The 24,382-nt window shown below is 39.2% G+C and overlaps 3 protein-coding genes across 9 annotated transcripts; 2 read left to right on the top strand and 1 right to left on the bottom strand.

Moving 5' to 3' along the window:
- The first annotated feature begins 4 nt into the window (after positions 1 to 4).
- On the top strand, positions 5 to 8,126 carry LOC105688831 (zinc finger protein ubi-d4 A). Of its 2 annotated transcripts, XM_012405408.3 has the most exons (9): positions 5 to 238; positions 389 to 498; positions 650 to 889; positions 1,114 to 1,319; positions 1,449 to 1,518; positions 2,845 to 3,000; positions 3,965 to 4,360; positions 6,708 to 6,820; positions 6,905 to 8,126. In XM_012405408.3, the coding sequence occupies exons 1-9, from the start codon at positions 159 to 161 to the stop codon at positions 7,034 to 7,036; spliced, it is 1,503 nt and encodes a 500-aa protein (XP_012260831.3). In that variant the 5' UTR covers positions 5 to 158; the 3' UTR covers positions 7,037 to 8,126. The 2 variants fall into 2 exon arrangements, with proteins under 2 accessions (XP_012260831.3, XP_012260832.3); XM_012405409.3 differs by lacking the exon at positions 2,845 to 3,000.
- A 184-nt stretch (positions 8,127 to 8,310) lies between these two features.
- LOC105688832 (iodotyrosine deiodinase 1) lies at positions 8,311 to 12,318 on the bottom strand. Of its 4 annotated transcripts, XM_048657606.1 has the most exons (7): positions 12,178 to 12,318; positions 11,832 to 12,055; positions 11,395 to 11,763; positions 9,411 to 9,509; positions 9,128 to 9,349; positions 8,736 to 9,052; positions 8,311 to 8,595 (listed from the first exon to the last, which is right to left on the bottom strand). In XM_048657606.1, the coding sequence occupies exons 3-7, from the start codon at positions 11,408 to 11,410 to the stop codon at positions 8,413 to 8,415; spliced, it is 837 nt and encodes a 278-aa protein (XP_048513563.1). In that variant the 5' UTR covers positions 11,411 to 11,763; positions 11,832 to 12,055; positions 12,178 to 12,318; the 3' UTR covers positions 8,311 to 8,412. The 4 variants fall into 4 exon arrangements, with proteins under 4 accessions (XP_048513563.1, XP_020709644.2, XP_012260834.2 ...); XM_020853985.3 differs by lacking the exons at positions 11,395 to 11,763; positions 11,832 to 12,055; positions 12,178 to 12,318 and adding an exon at positions 9,632 to 10,208; XM_012405411.3 differs by lacking the exons at positions 11,395 to 11,763; positions 11,832 to 12,055; positions 12,178 to 12,318 and having other exon boundaries at positions 9,411 to 9,625.
- Positions 11,229 to 24,348, top strand: LOC105688830 (ribosomal protein S6 kinase alpha-5). 3 transcript variants are annotated; one of them, XM_012405407.3, is made up of 7 exons: positions 11,229 to 11,361; positions 19,030 to 19,104; positions 19,293 to 19,511; positions 19,774 to 19,889; positions 20,014 to 20,214; positions 20,310 to 20,738; positions 20,821 to 24,348. In XM_012405407.3, the coding sequence occupies exons 1-7, from the start codon at positions 11,229 to 11,231 to the stop codon at positions 22,369 to 22,371; spliced, it is 2,724 nt and encodes a 907-aa protein (XP_012260830.2). In that variant the 3' UTR covers positions 22,372 to 24,348. The 3 variants fall into 3 exon arrangements, with proteins under 3 accessions (XP_012260830.2, XP_020709636.2, XP_048513553.1); XM_020853977.2 differs by lacking the exon at positions 11,229 to 11,361 and adding an exon at positions 12,203 to 14,860; XM_048657596.1 differs by lacking the exon at positions 11,229 to 11,361 and adding an exon at positions 17,771 to 17,923.
- The last annotated feature ends 34 nt before the right edge of the window (positions 24,349 to 24,382 follow it).

Genomic DNA, 24,382 nt, shown 5'->3' with positions numbered 1-24,382 from the left:
TGACGTAGAGCCCTGTCAGACTAGGATTTTGCCTCATAGGGGCTCTATGGCTGACGGATCGTTTTGCTCTTCTTCGGGCAGCCCTGGCATACTTCCGTCCTCTCCATCGACCGGTCCTCCCGGCTTCCGGACTTCGGACGAATGCATACCACTTCACCATGGCGGCGGTGACAGCTCTGCCAGCGTCCCATCACTTGATTCAGGTCGTCAACGAGTCAAATTTGGGTAAAATTGAAAGGTAAATATTCTTTTAGGTAGAGTAGCTGTACCTAGAATGAATTTTCAACTCTAAAGCCGGGTATGAACCCGCAACGAGATTCTTTTTCCAGTTGCATTGCAATGAGTGGGATCCGATTCGCTACTCTTGAATGTATTGATTTGTTGGCAGTTTCCTCAATGATACGGCCTACAGAGAAGCGATCGAGAACTCTTCCAACTATAATACCAGACTATGCAGAGAACGGAGACTGCGTATGCCTTTCTTGGACTCGCAGACTGGTGTGTATTCTGCAAATGTAGTTGTATTGTTAAACTCATGTATAGTCTCTTCTATCAACTAAAACTTTTAATGCGAGGTATACTGTTAAACAATTTCAATTATGGTTGGAAGTTCAATATTAGCTACCAATTTATATTTTTATTTTCATAGGAGTGGCACAGAATCACTCAGCGCTATTCATGTCTTCTCGAGAACGAATACCAGGCTTAATGCATGGCCAGGTATATACCTACCCAAGCAAACGATGGCGAAAAAAAAGACGCCAATACCTAATGCATTATCTTCATCCAAAACGAGGTGGCCGAGGTGAAATAGATGATGGAGTAGAAGGAGTCGATGGGATCATTGTAGGTCTTAACGACGATAGCAAAGACTCTGCAGCTCTGAAAGGCACGTCTTCAATATATCACCACAACTCATTTCCCTGCAGAGTGCTTACCTGCGAATAGACGCGTGTTAATTATTAATATAATTTCTGGGCTAATTAAATCACGTTGCTCGCATGGTTTGTCACATGGAATGTACCCAACTATGTATATCTGCCCAAAGATACATATCTTTGGTATCTGTTTGTCAATTAACATTGCACATCAAAAAATCATTCATTATTTTAGACGAACATAGCAAGGATGCTTGGTATTACGACGAGCAAGATATGTTAGATATGGATGCCTTCGACGAACCTGATCCAGATAGCGACTATGATTATGAGGAAAGTTATAGTAGTAAACGACGGAGACGGAGACCTCGAGGTGGTGCGCATCATCCTATCAGGGGACATCCACCCTCTGTTGAAAGTCCAGGTGCCAAAAGAACAAAGGTAATCACCAATTTTTATCACGTATCACATCTCTTGTTACTAACTTTCACTTATTAACTTATGGTATCTTGTCTCCTATTGAATTTTCTGACCAGCATTTTTAAGACATTCTCGTTTTTCTCGGTGCAGGGTGGAGGACGTGGGCGCAAAAAAGCTAACTATGACAACGTTGACTCCGATAAGCCATTCGTTTGTGACCGTAAGTTTAACCATAGATATAACTACAAATGATTACTCTCTATTGTTTTCATTGAGAAAGATTATGATAATTATTATTACTGCTACTACTACTTCTATCACTTATTATTTTCGTTATAAGTAACTAACGCATTGCGTTACAAAATTTGTTAATCTTATTCTGTTATTATATTTTTACCATACCTATTGACTACTTGCAAGGTAAACAAAAGCATATCTTATGATATAATATATATTAGAACACAAGCAAAAATCTAAACTAAAAAAGACGTTTCAAAATAAATTCTTAAGTCGTTTAGCATAACAAACTGCGTAATTTAACGTCGGGAGATGGAGTATTTTAATTAATTTCTAGTTTTGCGAAAAAGTAGTCTTTCAATTGATATTACTTCACAGATGCTTGATGATAAAAGTATGGTCGCGGTAATATTGGTAGTTACTGTATTTAACCATAACATGTAACACCTACTAACAATGATCAGATTGTCACTGAACTACAAGGATTCTAGTCGTTGACAATTATGTCCTGGAAGATTTTTTTTTTTTCAAATTTCCCTTTGAATATAGTTTTTTTATATGGGGGATCAGAGATCGCATACCTATTAGTAGACTTCTCTTTTAAATCAAAGTCCCAGGCGGGTTCAGTCCGTGTCTACGATAATTACAATTATTATTTCCATTGCCATACAGTTTTCGACTAAAGCTCTTTGAATTAATTCAAAAACGTGCCTTGCATCTGTTTTCTTTTTCCCAATAACATCATTGTCATGTACTCGGTAAAAATTTAAAGACGTTTTTCTTTTGATCAATTCACGAGGTAGCTGAATCTATCGAAACTAGTCACACATTTCCAACAGTCCTTGGAACAAAATATGAGCAGTCATGAGTGACACCTCGTTTTGCGAGAGAAAACGTCTTCAATATTATTAAACACTTGCAAGTAATTTTACCTAGCGAGAATGTCATGGCTCGCTTTGTAATAATTTAAAACGTAGGTATTTTCAAGCATCAAGCCTTGCATCGTATTGGTTTTTGCTTCTTGGGCTGGAACTCCTTCACTGCTTGTCCATAAATAGAGATCAATGATCGGTGGATAGGGATGCGTATTAGTGCGGAAAGTGTGCAAGTGATATCCTTGAAAAAAACAAATCCCCCGGCTTTTGTCCTCAAAACCCCTCAAAAATGTTTAGGCGAAAAGTTTTGTTTGAAAGAGATACTTATTGACTAAAACAAGAAGAGAGAAACTATCAATCTGGCCTGTAAGATTTAATGGTTGTACATTGAAAATATTTTTTTTTGCGGGAAAACAGTGTTTGCACTTTTACAGTGTGCGGTGCTCGGTACAAAACTAGACCTGGTCTGGTATACCATTATGGTCATTCCCACTCTACCTCCTCTGGCGATCCTGCTAAGGAACCAAGTCCCAGTCCCGCAGATGTTGAATCGTGGAGTGCAGCTGATGTCAACGCTTTGGACCAGCCAGGTTGGAGCCAGTATCAGCTCAGTTTTCTCACATCCCTTCATACCTTGCCACTTTCCGTCCTTTAACTCCTATCGATAACGTTGCCTGGTTGACTTGAACTCGTTTGAGCTCAACTCCAGATTCACGTCTCTTCCATTCACATATTATCAACGGGTTTCTGGCAACCTTCAACTACCAGGTATATTCACAGGAGTAAATCAATTTGATTCAAGCATAATCAAACGATGATCTCTTTTGGACTTGGTACATTTTGAAAGTCCCTGCAATGTATCTCCTGATTACCTGGGTTGCTTGTTGCCAGAATTTTACAACTCCTGCCTTGAATCGATGTTTTTATGCGTACTCGTGTTGCGTGAGTGTTTGGTACGTGTGTGTTTCGTAGACCCTTTCATCCTGTCTTCAGCATGCCCTTCAGCTCATCGAATCTAACAATGTAGTCTTTTCTTTATTTGCTCTGTCAGATTTTTTCAATTGATAAAATTACGTATTAGTTGAACGAAATACATGATAAAATTTTACCAACTGCTGTAACTGGATTAAGTCAGCAACGAGTACATATAAAATATTCAAATTGCTACTAGCTTATCCCGTATTTTTAATTAAAAAAACTATTTAAATCACTTCATGAACCATGTCTTGAATATGCAGAAGGTGGTGGAACATTCTATAAAATTGCAGCCTGTTTGTGTTCGATAATTTTCTTCTTTGTGTTATGATTTCATTTGCTAGATGTTTGAAACAATTTATTCAGTTGAACGAACGTACCATTTCAATCGAATATTTACTTGCAATTGTTGAAGCTCTGAATTGGCTGAAGAACCAAAGAAAATTCTGCAAGGTTCGCTAACTGAATGAATTACTATAAAGTATAGACAATCGAAGATAAAATATCAGTCGATCTGTGTGCATGGACGTCGGGTAGAGACGTAAAGCGCAACTGGGTATGTGGTCGGTTTGTGATTAGGTGGTACGCGAAGAGGTCGTCAGAGCACTGCTTCGTCGAGCAATTCAACTCCACCACCTGCCGCACCTCCGGTTAATCCCGGAGGAGCAGCAGTGCCTCAACAACAACAACAACCACCATTGGCAGTTCAATCGTCCGCTGCACCATCCTCCCCCACTGTATCGACTCCTAAGGACGACCTACAGTCGGCTGTTCCTTCTCCGGGTACTGCAGTTCCTTCTCCTTCTTCAGCAAAGCCCGAAGCGGTTCCACCAACGACACCAAGCGGGGAAAAGAAAGTAGGAAAATCGGCCCAGCCATCTCCATACTGTGACTTCTGCCTGGGTGATGCCAGAGAAAATAAAAAAACTGGTGGTTCCGAGGAGCTGGTATCTTGCAGTGATTGCGGCCGCTCAGGTAAGCCAGAGGAAAAAACTAAGCGCAAATACACGAAAAGGGCGAATCATAATTGACAGAGACGATTTGCACCAAAAGTTGATCAAAAGAAATCTTGTTCCATACCCTGACGAGTTTCTCATTCCCATGGAAAGAGGCCATTGTTTCATTGTAGATATTTTCAGTTCAGTCATGAAAAAAATGAAGTCAATGGCACTCGTTTATGTCAGGCTATAGAATAGCTAAGATAACTTGATGGAGAAAATCATTTCAAACATATTATAGAAATTTCTACTATGGGTATTGGGTAATTCCACGCCAAGCATTCTTCGATTTACGCCTTCAGTTAATAATTTCACTCCAAAGTATCATGGAGATTGTCTAGGATGAATACTGACTGGCAATTCGAGTATCAAGTCTTGCTTAGCAAAGAATAACTTTCTTAGTTATAAAACTTATATCTGAATAGAATTACGTCGAATTTTTTTCTCATCTACTAGCTTGTCGATGGCCTTTTTTACCTAGCTATAAACTTACAATACATCAAATCTTGTTTTCAAATTCGTAAACGTATCCTTACAATTCATTATTAATATTCGACGTCGGGAGGTGCAATGAGTAAAAAAAGATATGTACAAGTCTTAGATTAAATGGTTACGAGCTTTATATATGATTATGATTTGACTTTTGTCCGTGGGGAACACGGCAACATATTATTAAAATCTCTCCAAAGATTCTTGGCCGATCACTGCCTAGCCCTCCAACCAGGCTACTGTCCTGCATATTGCAGATCACTAGTAATTTCTTCAAAGTTTGACTTCAAAGTTTCTTGAAAGTTTTTGCTTGTTATTGCAAGTCGACCAGCATTTAAAATAACCAGTAGAAGGCTGAACTTTCCTTGACTGCTGAATGATTAGTAGGTTGCAATCATTCAATATAATTAGTCGAACTTGATAAGGATGTAAAAGATCGGCCATATTATTTGAAGTCGAACTATTTGTCTGTCTCACATATGTCTTCTGTCTGTTTTAGATTCATGTTACATTATAATTTTTGCCTCAACTGAAGTTCAGGCTTTAACTTCCATGTGCGAATCAAATGTTTTCTTTTCAAGCTTCATTAGTGAACATTATTTCAAACCGTACGCTTACCTGTACGAAATATTTATTAGATATTCAAATTATAAACTTGGGAAAGGAATATCATTCATGATAGAATCTCAGAAGGTATTTGAGTTTGTATCGAATCTCCTTGAATGTAAAATGTTATTTCTGTGTTAAACTATGAGATGGTATGCTAGGTGAATCCGTAAGATTGCATCAAGTTGTAAACTTATGGGGTATTTTTCTTTGGTACAAAGTTGAACGCGTGTTAGTGAAAATGAAAAATTCATTTCCTTGGTACTGAGAAATATAAGCTTCTATTATTGCAATATCATATGAGTTATTACACACGGCATAGATGAATCAATATCAAGATAAGATTTAATTTAATTCTGCTGAGAAAAGTGTGTCAGGAGTATTAAATCAATTGGCCAAATTTTTTTTAGAGTTTAGAGTGATAGTGTGAAAATGAGTATCGAGATGGCAAGGTTTTTCAACATTGACTCTTCAGAGTTGTTCCCATATTACTCATATGTTATAAGATAATGAGCATGCCGATAGTTCCTCCTTGTTAAATAATATTGACGAGTTGTTATTAGGCAATTTTAATTGAGCAATACCTACGAGGCTTACAAATTTTACTATTTAAGTAACTATAGTCTGTAATACGTGAGTGTCAGAGCCACGTCAGAGCGATAGAGAAACCCTAGTGCGTGTGTGAGATGGAATGAGAGCAATGAGAAAAAGGGAATCGAAAGAGTCGAGGTGTGATAGAGAGATAAAGCTATTCTGTGACGTTTATATTGTGCTGCGCAAGAAAGAACGTGAACTATTCCAAGGTACGCCCCCGCTATTACTTACCACCTATTACTCCAAATAATAATAACGGTATGTTCAAAACGCAACGTCGAAAATTGCAACGCAATAAATAACTGAAATAAAACAAAGTTTGTGCGGAAATATGGTAGCATTTTCATTACTCTGGACGTTTTAGTGCTGAGGAAAGGTGAAAGAGAGATTTTGATTACTAAAAGCACCTGTGAACAAATTTCAAACGAGTATACGCCGCTCTACCTGCTGCTCAAATCCTATAAAATTCGATTCGAATGAAATCAAATTAATTATGAATATAAATGGAAAATGATAACTTGGAGTTCACTGTTCTTCGGCACAAAATAAATGTCCCGGTATATAGTACCTTTCTGTCTATCCGCTTGTCCTCTCCATTCCAAGTATCCCCTGTCAACAAAACCTTCTTGTTATAGGACATCCAACTTGCTTGCAATTCACTGCAAACATGATCGTATCTGTACGCAAGTACAGGTGGCAATGTATCGAGTGTAAATGCTGTTCCATATGTGGTACATCAGACAACGACGTAAGTATTCTTTGCCTCTATGGCTGCAGTTTGAAAGAGTCTTAAAAATAAATTTGGTTTTATTGACCAAACTATCTCGATTAGGACCAGCTGCTGTTTTGCGACGACTGCGACCGTGGATATCATATGTATTGTTTGGCCCCGCCGCTGGCATCTCCTCCAGAGGGTTCCTGGTCGTGTCAACTCTGCCTAGCCGAATTCCACCGGCATGATTAACTCAGAGAGAGTACGAAGAAGATAGTACACCGGATCTATCTAAGACAACCCTAGGTCAGATAGTGCAGATTTTGAATTAGAAGATGAAACAATAATCTGAATGTGTCCCTTTGAAATCATTTATACAATCGCCTCGTCAAGTAATGATTGATGACATTTGAAACGATTCCCAGAGCTTGAAAGAAAACTTGTATTGAATTAAACCTGCACATTTAATTTTTCATGGCGGCTCCTTGTTATGTTCAAGCATAGTTAAGGGAAGATTCCTAAATGCCCATGTGTACAAATAACGGTAGTGATGTATTTTTTAAAAAAAGATGCAAATGATATGCGAAATTACCAGCAATAATCTTGACATGAAACAAGAGAGCGATTTTTCTGAAAAATCTAGAGTTACTCTTCTAATTTAGAATCTACTTTTATCATCTAAGATTAATTGAAAATTTGGTCTCCTGTTATAATCTAATACAAATGCTTGAATTCAATAGTATTTGGTTTTGAAATTTTCTTACTATTGGTAACATCATCTCGCTATTTGCTTGGATTACATTAAATTCTACAAAATATTATGACGAAATACTCTACCAGCTACAAAGACGTAACGTTACCAATTATTCCATAGTTATTCATAACAATAGATAGAACGTTGTCTGTTTTTCTGTACGTACCATGATACTCAAGCTTTTACACTTAACAATATTGTAGCTACTGGTAGCAGCATAGATCTATTACAGTGACTATTGCAATATTGCTGAAAATTATATTATATTACGAATTATGATACGATACGATCTTCTTGGTTGTTTAGCCCAGTATTTTTATATTTTATATATCGAGTGTACTTAATTTAAGATGCCATGGTGATTTTTGGTGCCCATATAATTCTAAAGTAAATTTTGTGTTTCATTTTTGGAAAATTTCAAATGAATAGTACATCATTGTATACACGTATTAATGCAAAGATCAATGTAGATCTGTAATTGATTTTAAAACTAAATTTATTATGAGCCTGAATTTGATTTGTATACATTTAATTTTTATCGTGATGTATGCAATTTTAAGTAATAAAAAGATTGGTTTATACAGAAAAGGTGGTTCTACAGATATTATGCTCATATGCAGTGGTGTTCATCTAAAAGACTCCTGTTATTCACTGGCCTCAGGAATCTTACTAATCAGCATCTCACGGTTTAGTCTATTCTTTGATATGATATTCCAGAAAATAAACGTTCAGTATCAGAGATTGTAACTTTTTTTTATGAGACATATCGGTGTCCATCAAAATATATTGTTTATGTTTATTGAATAAAATTACAATTAAAACGTAGCAATCAGCATTGGTAACATTATTAGAATCAGTTTCTCATTCAGAAATCCTAAAATTCTACAAGAATTTCTGAGAGGTGTTTACGGTGCAGGTCTGGCATTGTAGCATCTGATGCAGGATACCCGACTGGGAACACAAGGACCAGCTTTTCATTGGCAGGACGATTTAATATTTTACGGATTGAAGGTCCTCCATTCAACGGTGTACTCACCACAGTTACTAATCCGGCGGCCTTAACATAAAAAACAGAGTAATGTGGTTGAGAAAGCTTGAAGTAATAAAAAAGAAGATACTCATTCTCTTGATTAATCTTGGAGGATTCTGTACAGATTCCTGAATTATGAAGATGAAGTGATGGGAATGGAAAAGCACCTGTATTGCTGTGATTAGTATACCACAGGCAATAGCCACACTAATATCATGATAATAATGATTCTTTCTCTCTCCACTCTCCGTCAGACCATACATTTGTTTAAAAACAAGTATCAAGTATGGAGCTGTAGTGAGATACTCTTTTATCCAATTAGTTCTCAGAGGTTTCAGATCAGTTGTCCATTGCTTTCCCATTCTTCTTTTATAATTCACTTCCTCTTCCCTCTCAACAATTTCTCTAATTTGAGCCTTGATCTGGACATCAGATACCAACACAAAAGTCCAAGGTTCAGTATGTGCCCCACTGGGTGCAGTACCTAAAATATTAATAATGTTACTTTGGTATTGGAAAGATGGGAAATTTTCGCGAAAATTAAAAACTTGCTAGTCACCAGCTGCCTTTATGATCTCACGTATAATATCCTTTGATACAGGATCTGAGCTGAATGATCTAATACTTCGTCTCGCTGCTACAAGTTCATAAAACTCCTGAGTTCTTTGAACCAACTGCTCCGGAGATGGCCTTGTATAGACAAATGGTATGTGTTGTAAGTCGGAGGGAAGAGCAGGTACGAATTCATCATCCAGTTCATCTTGTTCTAGTTCAGTTTCTTCTAAAATTTTATATTCAGTGAGAGTAAGTCATAACGAAAATCTGCTTTCATTCCATTCTACCTTCTAACTCTTTCTCCAAAGATGTAGAGTCCTCGTAGCTTTGTTTAAAGATTTGCTTAGTATGTCGTACAACTTTTGAGGATTTAGCAAAAACGTTACCTAGCACGTAAAAGATAAAACCAATTAATAAAAAAGGCCAATAATGGTTGAAAAAAGGAAAACTCTGTGAAAACATTGTGATGCTTTTCCTAGCACTGATTGGTACAAACTGGGACACTAACTTCGATTGCAAGACATCTGTTGTTTTTTCTTCTTATCTTGAAACTAATTATAAAGAAATATATTGCGCAAATGTAAACGTTTTATTCAGGTCACTCTCTAGATGTATTCGCGCTTATAACAACGAGGCATTCAGTTGTACGCTTGAGGATAAGCGTAGTCTATCTTCAATTATATTGAAGATGTATGAGGTTTGTGCGCATTTTATGCGAAGGAATTATAAAAGTATAATAGCCCTGAGAGTACGAGTTTAATGATTTCATGCTAATTTCTCATCAGTTTAGTCATCAGAGTTTGGTTTAAAAACTAGACAGCCTGAAATTTGTAATTTCTGATGCACCACTTGAAATAATTGGTAATTCAGGTCAGTCAAGAGCATGTGAAATTTTTTTATTTTCTTGCCATTCAAATAGGAGAACTTGACGGAATTCAAAAAATGTCGAGAAAATGCGTGAATGTATTACATCAAATTTGTAATTATTTGAAATCGAATCTGCGGGGTTTATAGTATGTTGACCAGCCAGCAGATGGCATGATGGTTAAAAATCGGTAAAAAAACACGGAAGCTAAACGGACTCGGCCCGTACGCACTAAAGTCGAAGCACGGAGTGCGCGGGGAAGATTGATTCTTATTTAATTATTGACAATGGGTTAAACGAGTAGCCTTGAATTTATGCATTATTAGAATATGTTGCCTGTGTTTAATACATTAAGTGAGGGAAGTAGGTCGTGACCTAACGTTATGGGATCATAGTATTCAATCAAAAGTTTCTCACAATGAAGTAGATGAAGTGACAGGTAGAAAAAAACATGGCCGCCGATTGTCATGTGTTAATCTCGAAGATGATATTCGCGCAAAGTTGACATATAATTTTTGCTCTTGTAATTCCCGTGTTATAATTCACGCAAAACTCCTTTACAGTGCAGCATTATACATATCTTATACAATTAGCAAGTTTTATCAAATACGTGCATTCGAATATTCGACTCATACACGGCGATGAGTAAATTCTTTTGTCGGTATCAATTTACGCGATATATACGACGGATCGTAGGTTATTTACGTACGATTTTCAACTCGTTAAAACCATTGATATAAATAGGATTCTTAACTCGGCGAATTAGCGCTTGGTGTCAAAACGCGATGGTATTATCCCAGTCTAATTTTCAACGAAACTCTTGCCGCAATTGGTCTGCACGTGTGTGATTTTAATTACACGGTGTTCGTAGTGATTAACAACAGCATAATTTCCAATGAAACTGGACGTGATTTCTAACACCGCAAATATCGGCCGAGTGTACTTATATTTCATTGATATTTTGATGGAGATTTAATCGATTAACAAAGGTTCGCTATGATTATAACGGCATTGCGATAAAGTAACAAACGTAGAGCAACGAATGGTTTACCGCAAAACGGAAAGACGGAACGCTTATCAAATAAAAACAATCGAGCAAGCGAGGCGTAGTTCACGAAGTGTCGTTTAGATAAATGATAAAAAAAAAGTCGGCTCCGCGGTGCACGCCAAATTCTCTACGAACCGAAACGTGCTAACCGAAAAGTGCGCGAAATCGAGTGAATCGAACAAATCACAAGGTATGACGGATATGGCAGTATCCACGTCGTGCAACACCATGCAGCCACCTCCACTTCCCCCGCCTGAAAAGCACACCGCTACGACGTCGACGGATACGGAGACGGAGACTACCATCACCCACGTGCTCACATTCGGTATTTATTACAGCAATCACGTTGTATACACACCCAGAGACCTGCTCATCCCATTTCATATGAAATTAGTTCTGCTAAGATTTGCCCTCTCATAAAAGTCCCATATAACATTCCTTATCTACAATAAATTGAGAAAAGCTGCCATTGTTGCTGTTGTGAGAAGTTATCTTTGCGCAAGTTTTTCATTGCTCTGTACTTCTGATGTCCATAAATGCCATATTCCTCTTCGACAAATGATTATCCTAGTCGATACTGCTACGGTTGTTCTCTTCGTGCAGTGTTTCGCAACGACTGAAATCTTCAACGTAGTCCCACAAGGTATTACTTCACCATTACTTAAATATCAACGATGAGCATGATGTAACCTTCTGATAAAATGTCCTCCGATAGTTACATGGTCGACTACAATTGAACGTTAATAATTATTACTCCGTTTAACTTACATATTATTGCATAACCATACGACTAACTTGTTATGCAATCTTTGATAGTGTGTAGCTGGCGCCCATCTGCTGTTCATAGTCAGCTGGCAGAAACAAGTATCTCAGGGTTACCGTTACCTCGTCCCCTGCAATGCCAGAACTCCAACCAAAAAGCAGGAAAAACACGAACCCCTAATAATCATGCTCCTACATTTAACCACCAGTTATCAATTTTCACGCCCCTTCCCACTCGTCCGCATTAAATTTCAATCCTGGAACACGACGAAAAAACAGAATCACAATAACAATAACCATAATAATAAGAAAAATAATAAATCGTAGCCCGTGTAACATGCGGCTACTGACACTGATAATGTCGCGGATCTTATCTTACTTTGGTATTTGTACCTCCTGCCTCGAAACGAACCCAGTCGATTCGAACTTGACGAATAATTGCGAACGGTGCCCTCGTGTTTTCCAAATCAGCTGTTAGTCAGGCGGTCGTCGTGGGTGGGTCGTATCCAGAGTATGGGCGACTGTGGCAGGTGCGGCGTAGAGCGGGGGCGTCCCTCCTGTCGCCTCTCCTCTCCCCCTTCTATTCGACCCTCTCCCCCACCAGTCGCGGGGGTGTCTACGGTCAGTTGCCAGCGGGACTCCGCGACACGCGTCACGCGGTGGATAGACTTCGCTGTTAGCGGTACGACGAAGCGAATGTCGTCGTCGTCGTCGTCGTCGTTGTTGCTTTTTGCGTATCATTCCTACCTATCCACATGAACGCTCGTTTCATATTGTATACGTGTGAAAAGACAAAAAAAAGAACAAGAAAAATATAAAATAAACCGGCCACACCGCGTTTACACAAAGAAGAACAGTATTGTGCAGCGTAAAATAATTTATCCTTGTTTTTCACTATCGCTACTGTTGTTGTTATTGTTGTGCCTGATAAATAACAGTCAAGGTTTACCTTTTTTCTTTACTTCAAATTTTAATACGATATTCAGATAAGATATAAAACTATTAATTACCGCCGTTCAATATTCGAACTGTGATTTACCGAACGATCTAGAAATTAATTTATTTCATTTTTAATTCTTTATCGCCTCCAGACGATACGTTTCGAGAAAAACCTTCGGTGTGTGCTGTTCTTTTTTTTTCAATACACTTAGCTAACCATCACGTACTATTAAGAGTGAGTAACACGGAGCCTGTTGGTTACTTATAGAGTAGTTTGGCAGTGAAAGTGGGACAGCCCCGTCGATATTAGTCGAGAGAAGATTGTTAGTTCTGCAGTCTTTTTTGCTCGATAATTTCATAAAAATTTCACGCGTTATCACGTCGTGTTACGGTGCGTATAACGCGTACACCCCCGTAAAGAGAGTTGTCAAGAGAGAAAGAGAGAGAGAGAAGAAAATAGGTGCGTAGTCAACAACTGGAGCTCTAAACTCTACGAGCAGATTGTGACACGCGCCGTACACCTCCGTACGGGGGTCAATTTTCTCAAGTCTAGACGAAAGATCGCCAGGATTACAAGAAGCAGGAGGTACAAGCTACCGACGTCCTTCAATCGACTGTGTCTACACTCGTTTTATTGTGTTACGAAAAATAGGAGGCGAAGTGGGGGATGTCGACGTCGGAGTAGTAGAGGAAACTAAAGACTGGGATGAGAGATACGACCCTGATAATTCGGTGCTCGCGAAGGTCCCGATGGCAACGTTACACCATTACCGCAAGTCACCGTTGAATCGGAGATTATACGTATAACGAAGTGCGACTTTTGCCGAGAATCTGCATCGCACGAAAAAAACTAAAGACTCTCGATCGTGAATGAGGATGATATAAAAAAATAATAACAATAAACCTCTAGAAGAATAATAACGGTGAGAAGAGGAATTTATAATCGTCGAGTGCCAATCAGCCGAATACATATCAAATCGACTCTGACCGTATCTGCCCGCCCCGAGAGAGAGAGAGACAGAGAGAGAGCGAGAGAGAGAAGGAGAGAGACGAAAATACGGAGAGAAATAGAGTGAGCGAGTGAGTGGCGAGAAGAGTGCGGTTCGGTTGAGAGTAAAGTTTGCGGTTTAAAAATAAAATACATTGTGCGACGATCGGAGGAGGAACACAACGAGAGTGTTGGGTGGGAGGGACCAACTTGAAGTTGAAAGTGCACGAAATTAAACGTCGGACAGTGAAATAGATAAGTTATTTTTTACTTTCCAACGAGCTAGTCAAAGCCGAGAGAACGAGATACGCGGATGAAGGAGAGAACAAAAAAAAACAACAACCCAGCTTCTATCGATCGATCGTTCTTATTGGCGACTTGTTATACGTTCGTAACGCATATTTACATTTATTATATACAACTTCAAGGATCTTTTTAACAAATAATCTGGGACATCTGCACTGCAACGACAATACAATTTTGCCATATGCAGAACCAGCGGAGGCGGCTATACAACGTGGAGGAATACGAATAAACTCTGACGTTCGGCGATAACGTTGCACGCCGTCCACAAAGTCCACGTTCGATGCACGCCGCAGTTGTCAGACGCACGCGGTTCTCGTCAGCTGACCATGGCCGAGTGCTCGGTCGCCCCTCGCTCTCGTAAAATAAAAATAAAATAAAAATAAAAATAAAAATAAAACAGCCGCTGTTTTACCGTTTTAACGGAGGATCCAGACAGTTGAGAACCTCGCCTTTGTTCTCATTGTCGAAAGTGACTTATGGAATAAAACGCGACGAAAGAAGAAACGAATTGTATCAATTTCGCGCGACTGCTGAAATAATTTAAAAAAAAAGTCGAAGAAACATACCGCCGACACACACATAATTGTAATAATGAAGAACCCGGAACACGAAAGCGGATATTTCGAGGACGGTAGCGACGTCGAGATGATCGGTGAATCTGATCACTCGACTGTCGGTGGTAGGGGGATTAAATGGACCTCGGTATCAGGTGGTTCAGGAGCATCGGCTGGTTCCTGTGGTTTGGCAAAGGCTATCAATGAGCTGGACGTCAGCGATTCGCCGGCCTCTCCGCACCCCGTGAACGGAGACTGCGATCAAAAACCAAGAGGTAAAGTCCCTCGACCGATCCAGACGACGATAATTATATCATCCCCATTTTTCCCCGCATTCAGAAAACGACAGACTGTACACGTAATACGAAATTCATTCAGCCGCGAGAACTAACATCACAGAATTTGTCTACGGTGTACGTGGCGGTACTCACAGATGTACATGTACACGCGTTTTAATCAGAGTATTGTATTACTATCGCATGTAGTACTATACGTGGCGTAGTATTGTACTTGTACGTATAGGTGATATCGCGGAGAGAACGAACGTCCGAGAATCGTTCGAATCGATTCGCCGAGCTCGTTTTATAAGCGGCGTTTACCTTCGATCACCAGTCCTGCCAGGCCACTTTCGAATTTCAAACGCGCAGTTTTTTTTTTTTTTTTTTTTTTCTCCTTATTTCGCCTTTTTTCATTTCATTTTATTTCATTTAATTTCCCTTTTCTATATTTTTTCTCTCTCTCTCTTGTATATTTTTATTTGGTCGCAAGTGACTTTTTTTACGTTCAATACAGGTATGATGTGTATCGTAAACGCGTAGATTATAAAACTTGCAACGGTGTGTTATTTTATAAAGAATAATGGAGAATTTAAAATTAGAGATCGAACTTTGCGGTCAGTTTCATTTTTAATACTCGCCGGCCGAACTTTAAACCTGTATAACCACCGTTGACCGACTGACTCAACATACCTGCCTAGACGTATAATTGTGTGTTTCCCGGTGGTAATTAGTATTCTAACGAGCCTTTGAAGAAAATCCTTGGAACTAGGGAATTTTAATGACCTCGAACAAAACGGTGATATATATTTAATTTGGGTCGCCTTTGTACTGTTGCAGCTATTTAACATTATTCGTTGTTTAGAAAACTGTTATTGCTCACAATTTTCTTGTCTACAAATATACGTACATCGGTATACATATAAAAGTGTGTGCATCTTTATTTATCTCCTGCAATATACATATATAGATAAAACGTACGTATACGTTGTGTGTATAAATGAGTCAAATATATAAGTGTACACAGATATATTTACGTGTGATGAAAATTTCTTTGTGTATACTTAATATACGAAAGCGTATTTTCTGATGCAAGTTTAGTGTACCGGTCAGTCAGTCCATATGCGTCAGCGTTATTCAGTAACCAATAATGTTGAAACAACAACAACAACATCAGCACAACAACAACAGCTTTTAACAAACAAACTTATTTTCGCTTCGAAGCTGCGAAGCTCCAGAAATTTTTCGACGATTGACTATGTATAGATATACATACACACGTTTGCCTATAGTGCCGCTGCGGTAACACATAATATATGCGCATGTATGTATATATACTTTCGCCGAATCCGATTAATTCTGGCAGAAAATTTCATTTATATTTGGCAGTTATTTTCGTCGTGTAGCGCGAGTCGTTTCATTACAATAAATTATAATCCCTGGTACCCCGAGTAATTCGGGAGTGGAAATCTTTTTTTTTATTTTTTTTTTTTATTTTTTCTTAACGTTATCTCGAATTTTCGGTTCATTTTTGGACACGGGTGGAATTTTCATTGTTTACGACTCCGGGTGGGAAGAGATAAATAAATAAATAGATGCGAATAAAAGTTTGAAAACATATTTTCATTTGAGGAGTAGCGATCGCTGATAAATACGACCTGGCCACGTCTGTTTTGCTTTTGACGTCTGCGTCGTCTGCTAATAAAGCGTGTACGCGGTGCGCCGCAACGCCTTCTTTCAGCTCTGTGGTGTAGAGAAGATGAGCCACTGTAATATCGCCAGTCAGGGCGCCTATGCATAGACGCGTGTACGTATTTTACCGATCGAACATAACGAAACGTAATAGTAAACCGTGTTTATTAACACGTCGATGTAAAATGGCTCGTTATATCTCCTTGTATCGATGTGGTACCTGAAGCAGCAACTTACGCCAGCTACTGCACTTCTTTTGCATTCTTCTTCTATCTCGTAGTATACGTACCTATTTATCTTATTTATTACAAACGAGTAAGGTTTTGCTGCGGCTCTACTCCACAATAACATCAATAACAAAATTCAGACTATACGGGGATATGCATGTGCGTTACGTAACGCCGTGATACGGCGATCATGTTTATTACACACGGCGTTATATTTCCCTTCCTCATATTCCCGATGATCGAAAACCCGAAGTCATCACACGCCGGTTTCCGCGAACTTCAAGGTCGCGGGGCTCGAGTAGTTCATCGGTTAAATCCCCCCCCCTTTCCTGGCCGTATTTGGCGATGGAATTCATAGCTATACGCTGTACCGTATATTATACTACACGTGTGACCTCCACCCATATTCGAGAAACGCTGACGACTACGCGATGAATGAGAAATTGAAAGAAATGTCTTCGAGAAAGGTGAAGCTGCAGTACGGATACGTTGCGGTACGTCGTACATACGCGGGTACTACACGTAGACTCAATTCGCGAATTCGCTCAAACCTTTCGCGGATTTATCAACATTTATTGGCGCGGACGCGATGTGTGCTGCAGGTATATAATACCTACCGGTATGTATGGATGGACGTATGCAGAGACGTGTCTCTCCGTGTATTTAATACCGCAATAGCGGCGGCAGCTCGTGGCGTTCGAAGAACCGAAAGAAAGTCGGTCCCGTTACGAAATAGCGAGTGAATGCTGGCAATCTGGGTCAAGCAAAAGCGGAACTTCTGCAGTTGCGAGCCGGTGGCACCAGAGCTTTGCGGAGTGCGGTTTGGTGTATAGCGTTACTCGCCGATCACCAAGACCGACGGTCGGACCTGTTTTCGACTTTTTCGGTCGTCCCTGATTATCCCACAAACTGCTAATATATACCGTTCCATAGGTCGAACGCGGAACAGATCTTCCGATTTCCATTCACGCGGGATCGATTCTCCACACCGCACCGATCTGAAACCACGTTAATCTTATTGCGAATCAATTAAACCTGTACATCCATCTATGATTTACATTTGAGCCGAGCGAAATGTCGCTTTTCAGCGGACGATGATAACTGGGTCAAATTCTAGGCAACGCAGCGTATAACACCACGTTGTGTACGTACCTACCTGAATTCGATCATGGCCGCCGTCACCACCACCTTGACACAAATCACGAGTCATTTTGCGCGCGTGTTCCCTCAGAGAACGAGCAATATCACTTCTCTGCTCAAGAATCGCTAATTTTTCTTATATTTCTGTAATTACAGAGACCGCATCTTCTTCGTCTATACTTTTCTTCTTCCTACTCCATTTATCTGACTTCAGACACCTCACGTTGTTTATACAATTCTGACAGCGTCATCGCTGCAGCCGTCTCAATATTGCAGCACCGATCGCAACACTTTTATAACGAGAACGATATAATCGGGGATTTATTTGTCTCGCGCCTATTCGTCGGTTGTTAAAAATATCGTTCCGTTCTGAATCTTCTCGCGTGTTATAATGTACTGGAGGGGGAATAGAAAAAATATCTATAATTTATGCACGCGAACCTTTCTTTTTGCGAAATTTTCACTCTTTAATTCTGTAATTGAACATTTTGAAGATAATTTTTTATTTCAGCATTCTCGCAGCGCTGAGTCGCCAGACCGCGCGCTCGATGTATTATACCGTTAGTTGAATTTTGTGTTATATGAACGTATATAAAAACTTCTACCTTACGCAATGGTATAGCTGATCAGAAGTTTCGCGAAGAAATTGTTGCGCGCGGGGCCACCGCCGGGCTTGCTAAATTCATTTATTACACATACCGATAGACGGTTTAACTCGAATACTGTACACAGATATAAATGGCCGTGTATAATATGCGAACGTATGTACATGCACACATACGTAGGATATTCAAATAGTTTGCTCACATATTTTCGGAGCATAAACAACGACCGTTTTGTTTTTTGTTTGTATACTTTTTTCGTACACAAGTGCCGACCTACGCCGCGAAATTGCTATAAGTTGTATCGTATCATGATCTCTTATTTCTCAAAATTCTATTCTCGACTAGATCCGAGTAACAGCGATTGCTACAGACCACTTTTCATTTCTCTCATTTGATTTGCGATACTCATTCCCTGCAAAATTCCTGCTAACCATACTTTGAATTTCATACCTTTCGCCATTTTTTTGACATATTTTTTAATCAAGTTGTGAATTTTTTTTCACAGTTAACCTGGCCGACAATGGAGGTCAAAGGGTCGACATGTCCCACTTTGACCTTCTCAAAGTGCTTGGAACCGGAGGTTAGTACATCGAATCTCCTCCATTGCTGTTCATTGAATTATTGAAGATAAACAATTTTTTTTACTTTATTTTTCTCAAATTTCAATTAGTTCGCTATGTTTGTTTTTTAGACTCTGCTAATCATCGTATGCATGGTATCGCAGCTGTATATTTAATCTGATGAATTTTGTTAATTTTACTACTTTAGCGTATGGGAAGGTCTTTCTCGTTAGGAAAAGGACGGGTGCAGATGCGGGGCGACTGTACGCGATGAAGGTTTTGAAAAAGGCCTCGATTGTTCAAAAGAAAAAAACTACGGAGCATACTAAAACTGAAAGACAAGTTTTGGAAGCTGTGCGGGACAGTCCGTTCTTGGTCACTCTGCACTACGCTTTTCAAACGGATGCGAAACTTCATTTGATATTAGGTAAGGTGTATAACGAATAAAAACTGCTGGATTCCTTGACATGAAAACAGAAAAAATTATTTGCCGATTCCGAAATACGTAATTTATACGAAATTGAAACACAACGTTCACATTCGGCCATGCTTTTTTGGTATAGATAATAGTCACCTTGGAGAGATTTGTCCTACCTTGACGCGCGGAATAAACGCGTTTGATATCTTGAATAAATTCTTGATTTAAAAGTTTTTATTGAACTTTTTTTTTTTCTCCCGTTTTTTTCCAGATTATGTTAGCGGCGGTGAATTATTTACACATTTATATCAACGCGAACATTTTACCGAGGATGAAGTGAGAGTTTACATAGGAGAGATTATCCTCGCTCTTGAACATCTCCACAAGGTACTTGCAATATGATATTTTACGATACCCAGGTCTACTCCGAAAATCTATGCAGAGACGTGTGACGATTGTTTTTCTATTTGTGTTTGTATTTTTTTTTGTTCATTATTCTTCTTTTTTTCAGTTGGGCATTATTTACAGAGACATTAAGCTCGAGAATATATTACTGGATCGCGAGGGTCACATTGTTCTCACAGATTTTGGCCTTAGTAAAGAGTTTCTACCGCATGAAAGAGAACACAACGCTCGTGCCTATTCTTTTTGTGGAACGATAGAGTATATGGCGCCTGAAGTCGTCAGAGGAGGATCTGCTGGGCATGATATAGTAAGTTTTTGGATCTCCGACAATTTTTTAGATCTAATGAATAGTGCGCTATGATGTAGCGATTTGTGATAAATTTCTTACTGAATTACTTTCAGGCCGTCGACTGGTGGAGCGTGGGGGTTTTGACCTATGAACTCCTCACGGGCGCTTCACCCTTTACGGTTGAGGGAGAAAGAAACACGCAACAAGAAATATCTAGGAGAATTTTAAAAACTGAACCACCTATACCTGGTCATCTTAGCACCTCGGTACGCAGTTTTATATCGAGTCTTTTGGTGAAAGATCCTCGTCAGAGACTAGGCGGAGGACCCAGGGACGCAAAAGAACTGAAAGAGCACGCCTTTTTTAAAAATTCTTCGCCCCCGTTCAGCTGGGAAGCTTTGGAGAGTAGAAAAATCACACCACCCTTTGTTCCAAGAATCGCTCACGAACTGGACACCAGCAACTTCTCGGAGGAATTCACGAAAATGGTCGCTGCCGATAGCCCCGCTGTCGTACCCCCGAATTATGATAAGATATTCAGGGTAAGAAATAGCAGATGTTTATGGTAGCTAGACGTTTGAAGGAAAAGGAAGCATTTCTTTAACTATTATTTCCAAATTCCAGGGTTATTCTTACGTCGCACCGTCGATATTATTCGCGGAGAACGTGGTTAGCGAGGATATATTTAAGCACGTAGAGCGAGGGGCGAACGACGGGCAACACCAAAGACCATCAGCCTCAGACGTCTTGGCTGCGCGATTTGAGGAATCAACATTTTTTAAAACGTACGAACTTGACCCCAGAGAGGACGCCCTAGGGGATGGTAGTTTTTCGGTATGTCGTCGTTGTCGGCATCGTCGGTCCCAGCAGGAATTCGCGGTCAAAATAGTCAGCAGAAGAGTTGACTGCGGAAGGGAAGCTAATCTCCTAAAGACCTGTCAGGGTCATCCTAATATAGTGAAACTAATCGAAGTCCATCAAGACAGAGCTCATACTTACCTCGTCATGGAGCTTTTGAAAGGTGGTGAATTGATGCGGAAGTCGAAACCTTTCTCAGAGATCCAAGCAAGTCGCATAATGCGCCAGCTGGCCTCTGCTGTTCGTTTCATGCACTCGAGAGGTGTAGTTCATCGGGACCTTAAACCTGAGAATATAGTGTTCGCGCAAACTGGCGATGATTCGTCGATAAAAGTAGTTGATTTTGGATTTGCCAGGATAAGACGTGGCCGCGAACCTCTCCATACTCCCTGCTTCACGCTTCCTTATGCAGCACCTGAAGTACTGGCGAGACAGGGCTACGACGAAAGTTGTGACTTGTGGAGCTTGGGTGCGATACTTTACTCCATGCTCTCAGGACGGCCGCCATTTAGGGCAGGCTCCCCTGACTTTGCATCCCGTGTAAAAGCTGGTGATATAGACTTTGAGGGAGAAGCATGGCGAGGTGTATCAGCTACGGCAAAAGAAGTTGCTAGGGGACTTTTGACCGCTGATCCTAATCGCAGATTAACAGCATCTGAACTAGCGAACCACGAGTGGATCGTGGGCTCAACTGCACCACCTATAACTCCTGTCGCCGAATCTTCATCTTCGACATTGACATTAGCGCCTTCGACCAGCGAGAAAAGTGAAAGTTTTAGGCTGAGAGAAGTAGACGGTGCCAAGCTCGCACAACGACGTAAACTCCACAAACGGTCCACCTCCAGCTCTGTGTCTTCCTCTGCATCGACTGCTTCTTCGAGTCCTTCTACTCAACTCCTCAGGCCTCCCAGTACTACAACGACGGTAGCTTCCACCTCGCCAGCGCAACCAAGTGCTTTTGACTTTGGCGAGGAGAGAGTGAATGAGTATCTCAGTTCCCTTTCTTCATCTTCTGACTCAAACTCACCAAGGATTGCCAGAAAGTCTGAAAAAATTGAACAATCTGGTGGGCCTAGACCCAAAAGACGTAAACGAGAGCCTGAGGATGAGACGATCCAAATAGATGGGAGTGGGAATAGCAACGGTCCAGTTACAAGGGCAAGAAAACGAAAGCTTGAACAAAATACCAGCAGTTCCGACAGCTCCGTTGAGTCCTCTGAGACGACGTCTCGTCCGGGCAAAAGAGATCCGATCGTACACAGGAAACAGAGAACTGGGAAGCGACCTAAGAGATTGGCTACCATTATAGTAGAATAAAATTTCAATCAATAGAGTTATGATTTTAATAACGTAGCTGGCGACTACTTTTGTTGTTTCCTATGCATTTTCCGTGACGTAACGCTGCTGCCTTTGGGAGTTGACCGTGCATGACGCGGATGTCGCACCATTCCTATCTCAGTACTTTTAGAATCTTTGTAAATAAATAGGTACATTTGCGTATCTACCGATTACTAAGCGGTGTCTTTTATCGGTTCGAAGTGAACCTGTTATTCTTTTTGTTTAAGATTTGATAGGGGTAAATGATGATCCTCACAAGATTAGTTATACATGTAACATCGATAGCAATCTTTGTAATAATTGTCGAAAACGAAAGGGTTGAGGATGTACCACGTGCTCGTACAAGGTGCGGTCGTCGATATCCTGACAGAAAAGAGAAAGTGTGGGAGAGAGAAAACTTGTTAAACTCATGTAGAGTTATTTTCAGTGTTGCACGTTTAAATTTATAGAGCATGATTAAATCAGTTTATTATTTTTGCGATATGATATATTTTGGATTTTTTTTCTAATCGTCCACACGTTGGTTGGATCGAAGTCGTTGGTATTAATTGTTAATTTATACATACTATGACTGTGCCTCGGGTGTACCCAATTTTAGGAGTATACGGAAAAAAAGGACTGGCGCCGTGATATAGCTAATGACAATTTGAAAAACGTCGCTTTATTATATTGTAGAATTGTATATCTAATTATATAACCCCTCGAACTCTGTGCTTGATATTATTGAACAATCCGCAGGGTGTAATAATTATTTCCACTGCGACCTTCAGACGTATTAATCTGAACTCTCGAAAACTAAACTAAATACTAAACTGATCGCTAGGATATATACGTGTATTCAATTAGGCGTATTGCCTTTAAAAATGATAAGCCTGTTTTACCACTTACATACATCTACTTATGTATGGATTTACATATGTATACTTACTTCCGTATTATTTTCTAGGGTAAACCGTACAGTACGTTATGATCAATAATCGTATCGACGAACTACCGTAGGTATTGAATTAAAAGTTATGGGGAAAGACTGAAGAGGTTGTATGTACCAACTCAGGGAACAGGCATGCTTACAATAAAACGTCTTTAGTTATCGGTATACGAGATAATTCAAGTTTTACACGGCTGTACCGCACACCTCTGCCAAAGTCGACTGAAGCAACGTTACACTGTAAGACCAAATAAATAGAAAAAGAAAATCAAAAAAAAAAAAAAAAAAAAAGATTATAAATAATGAAATTGATAAAAAATGACGATAATAACAATAATATTAATATTATTGGGAATAATATTAATGTAATAACAATGATGATCACTCGTAAGAAAAGAACAATAACGTTAAAATGAATAAATCTAAAAATCGAATCGTATACATATGGTATAGCTAGTTGCACTGATTACGAGTCAGAGCTCTGTGCGCTAATTAATAATATGAATTGTACATTAAAGCGTAATAGATATTACATACTACTATAGATATTTAAATGAAAATAAATATGCAAAAAATATATACATATATTTAATATAACAATACATATGAAATGATATTCTTTAATAAGATGAATGGTATATATATATTATATCGTAATATATTATATATATATATATACACGTATATATGTATATAAACATATATATAATATATATTTTTATTTAGGAGCATAAAGTCATTAAAGATTATGAATTATATTAATTAATGCTACGCAATAACGTAAAATTTATTTCTGTTTCTTCCTCTTCCTCTTCGTGATATACTATATTGAAATTGTTAGTTACGTTTAAATCGACAATTATTTTTTCCGAGTGTATATAATGTATGGAATATATATAAATATATACACAAAAAATAATCAGCTTCTATGAAATAGGAAGAATGCTGTTTTGTTGCTATGGGTGCATAAAAAGATGCCTACCTTTGTTACTACTGGTTGTTTAAATATATCATATGATGTTTATTTATATAGCTTGTATTCTTCTTTATACCCACATTGTA

Source organism: Athalia rosae, chromosome 6 (assembly GCF_917208135.1).
Source record: "Athalia rosae chromosome 6, iyAthRosa1.1, whole genome shotgun sequence".
Taxonomy (NCBI): Eukaryota; Metazoa; Arthropoda; class Insecta; order Hymenoptera; family Athaliidae; genus Athalia; species Athalia rosae.
This window is presented reverse-complemented; position numbering and strand designations above follow the sequence as displayed.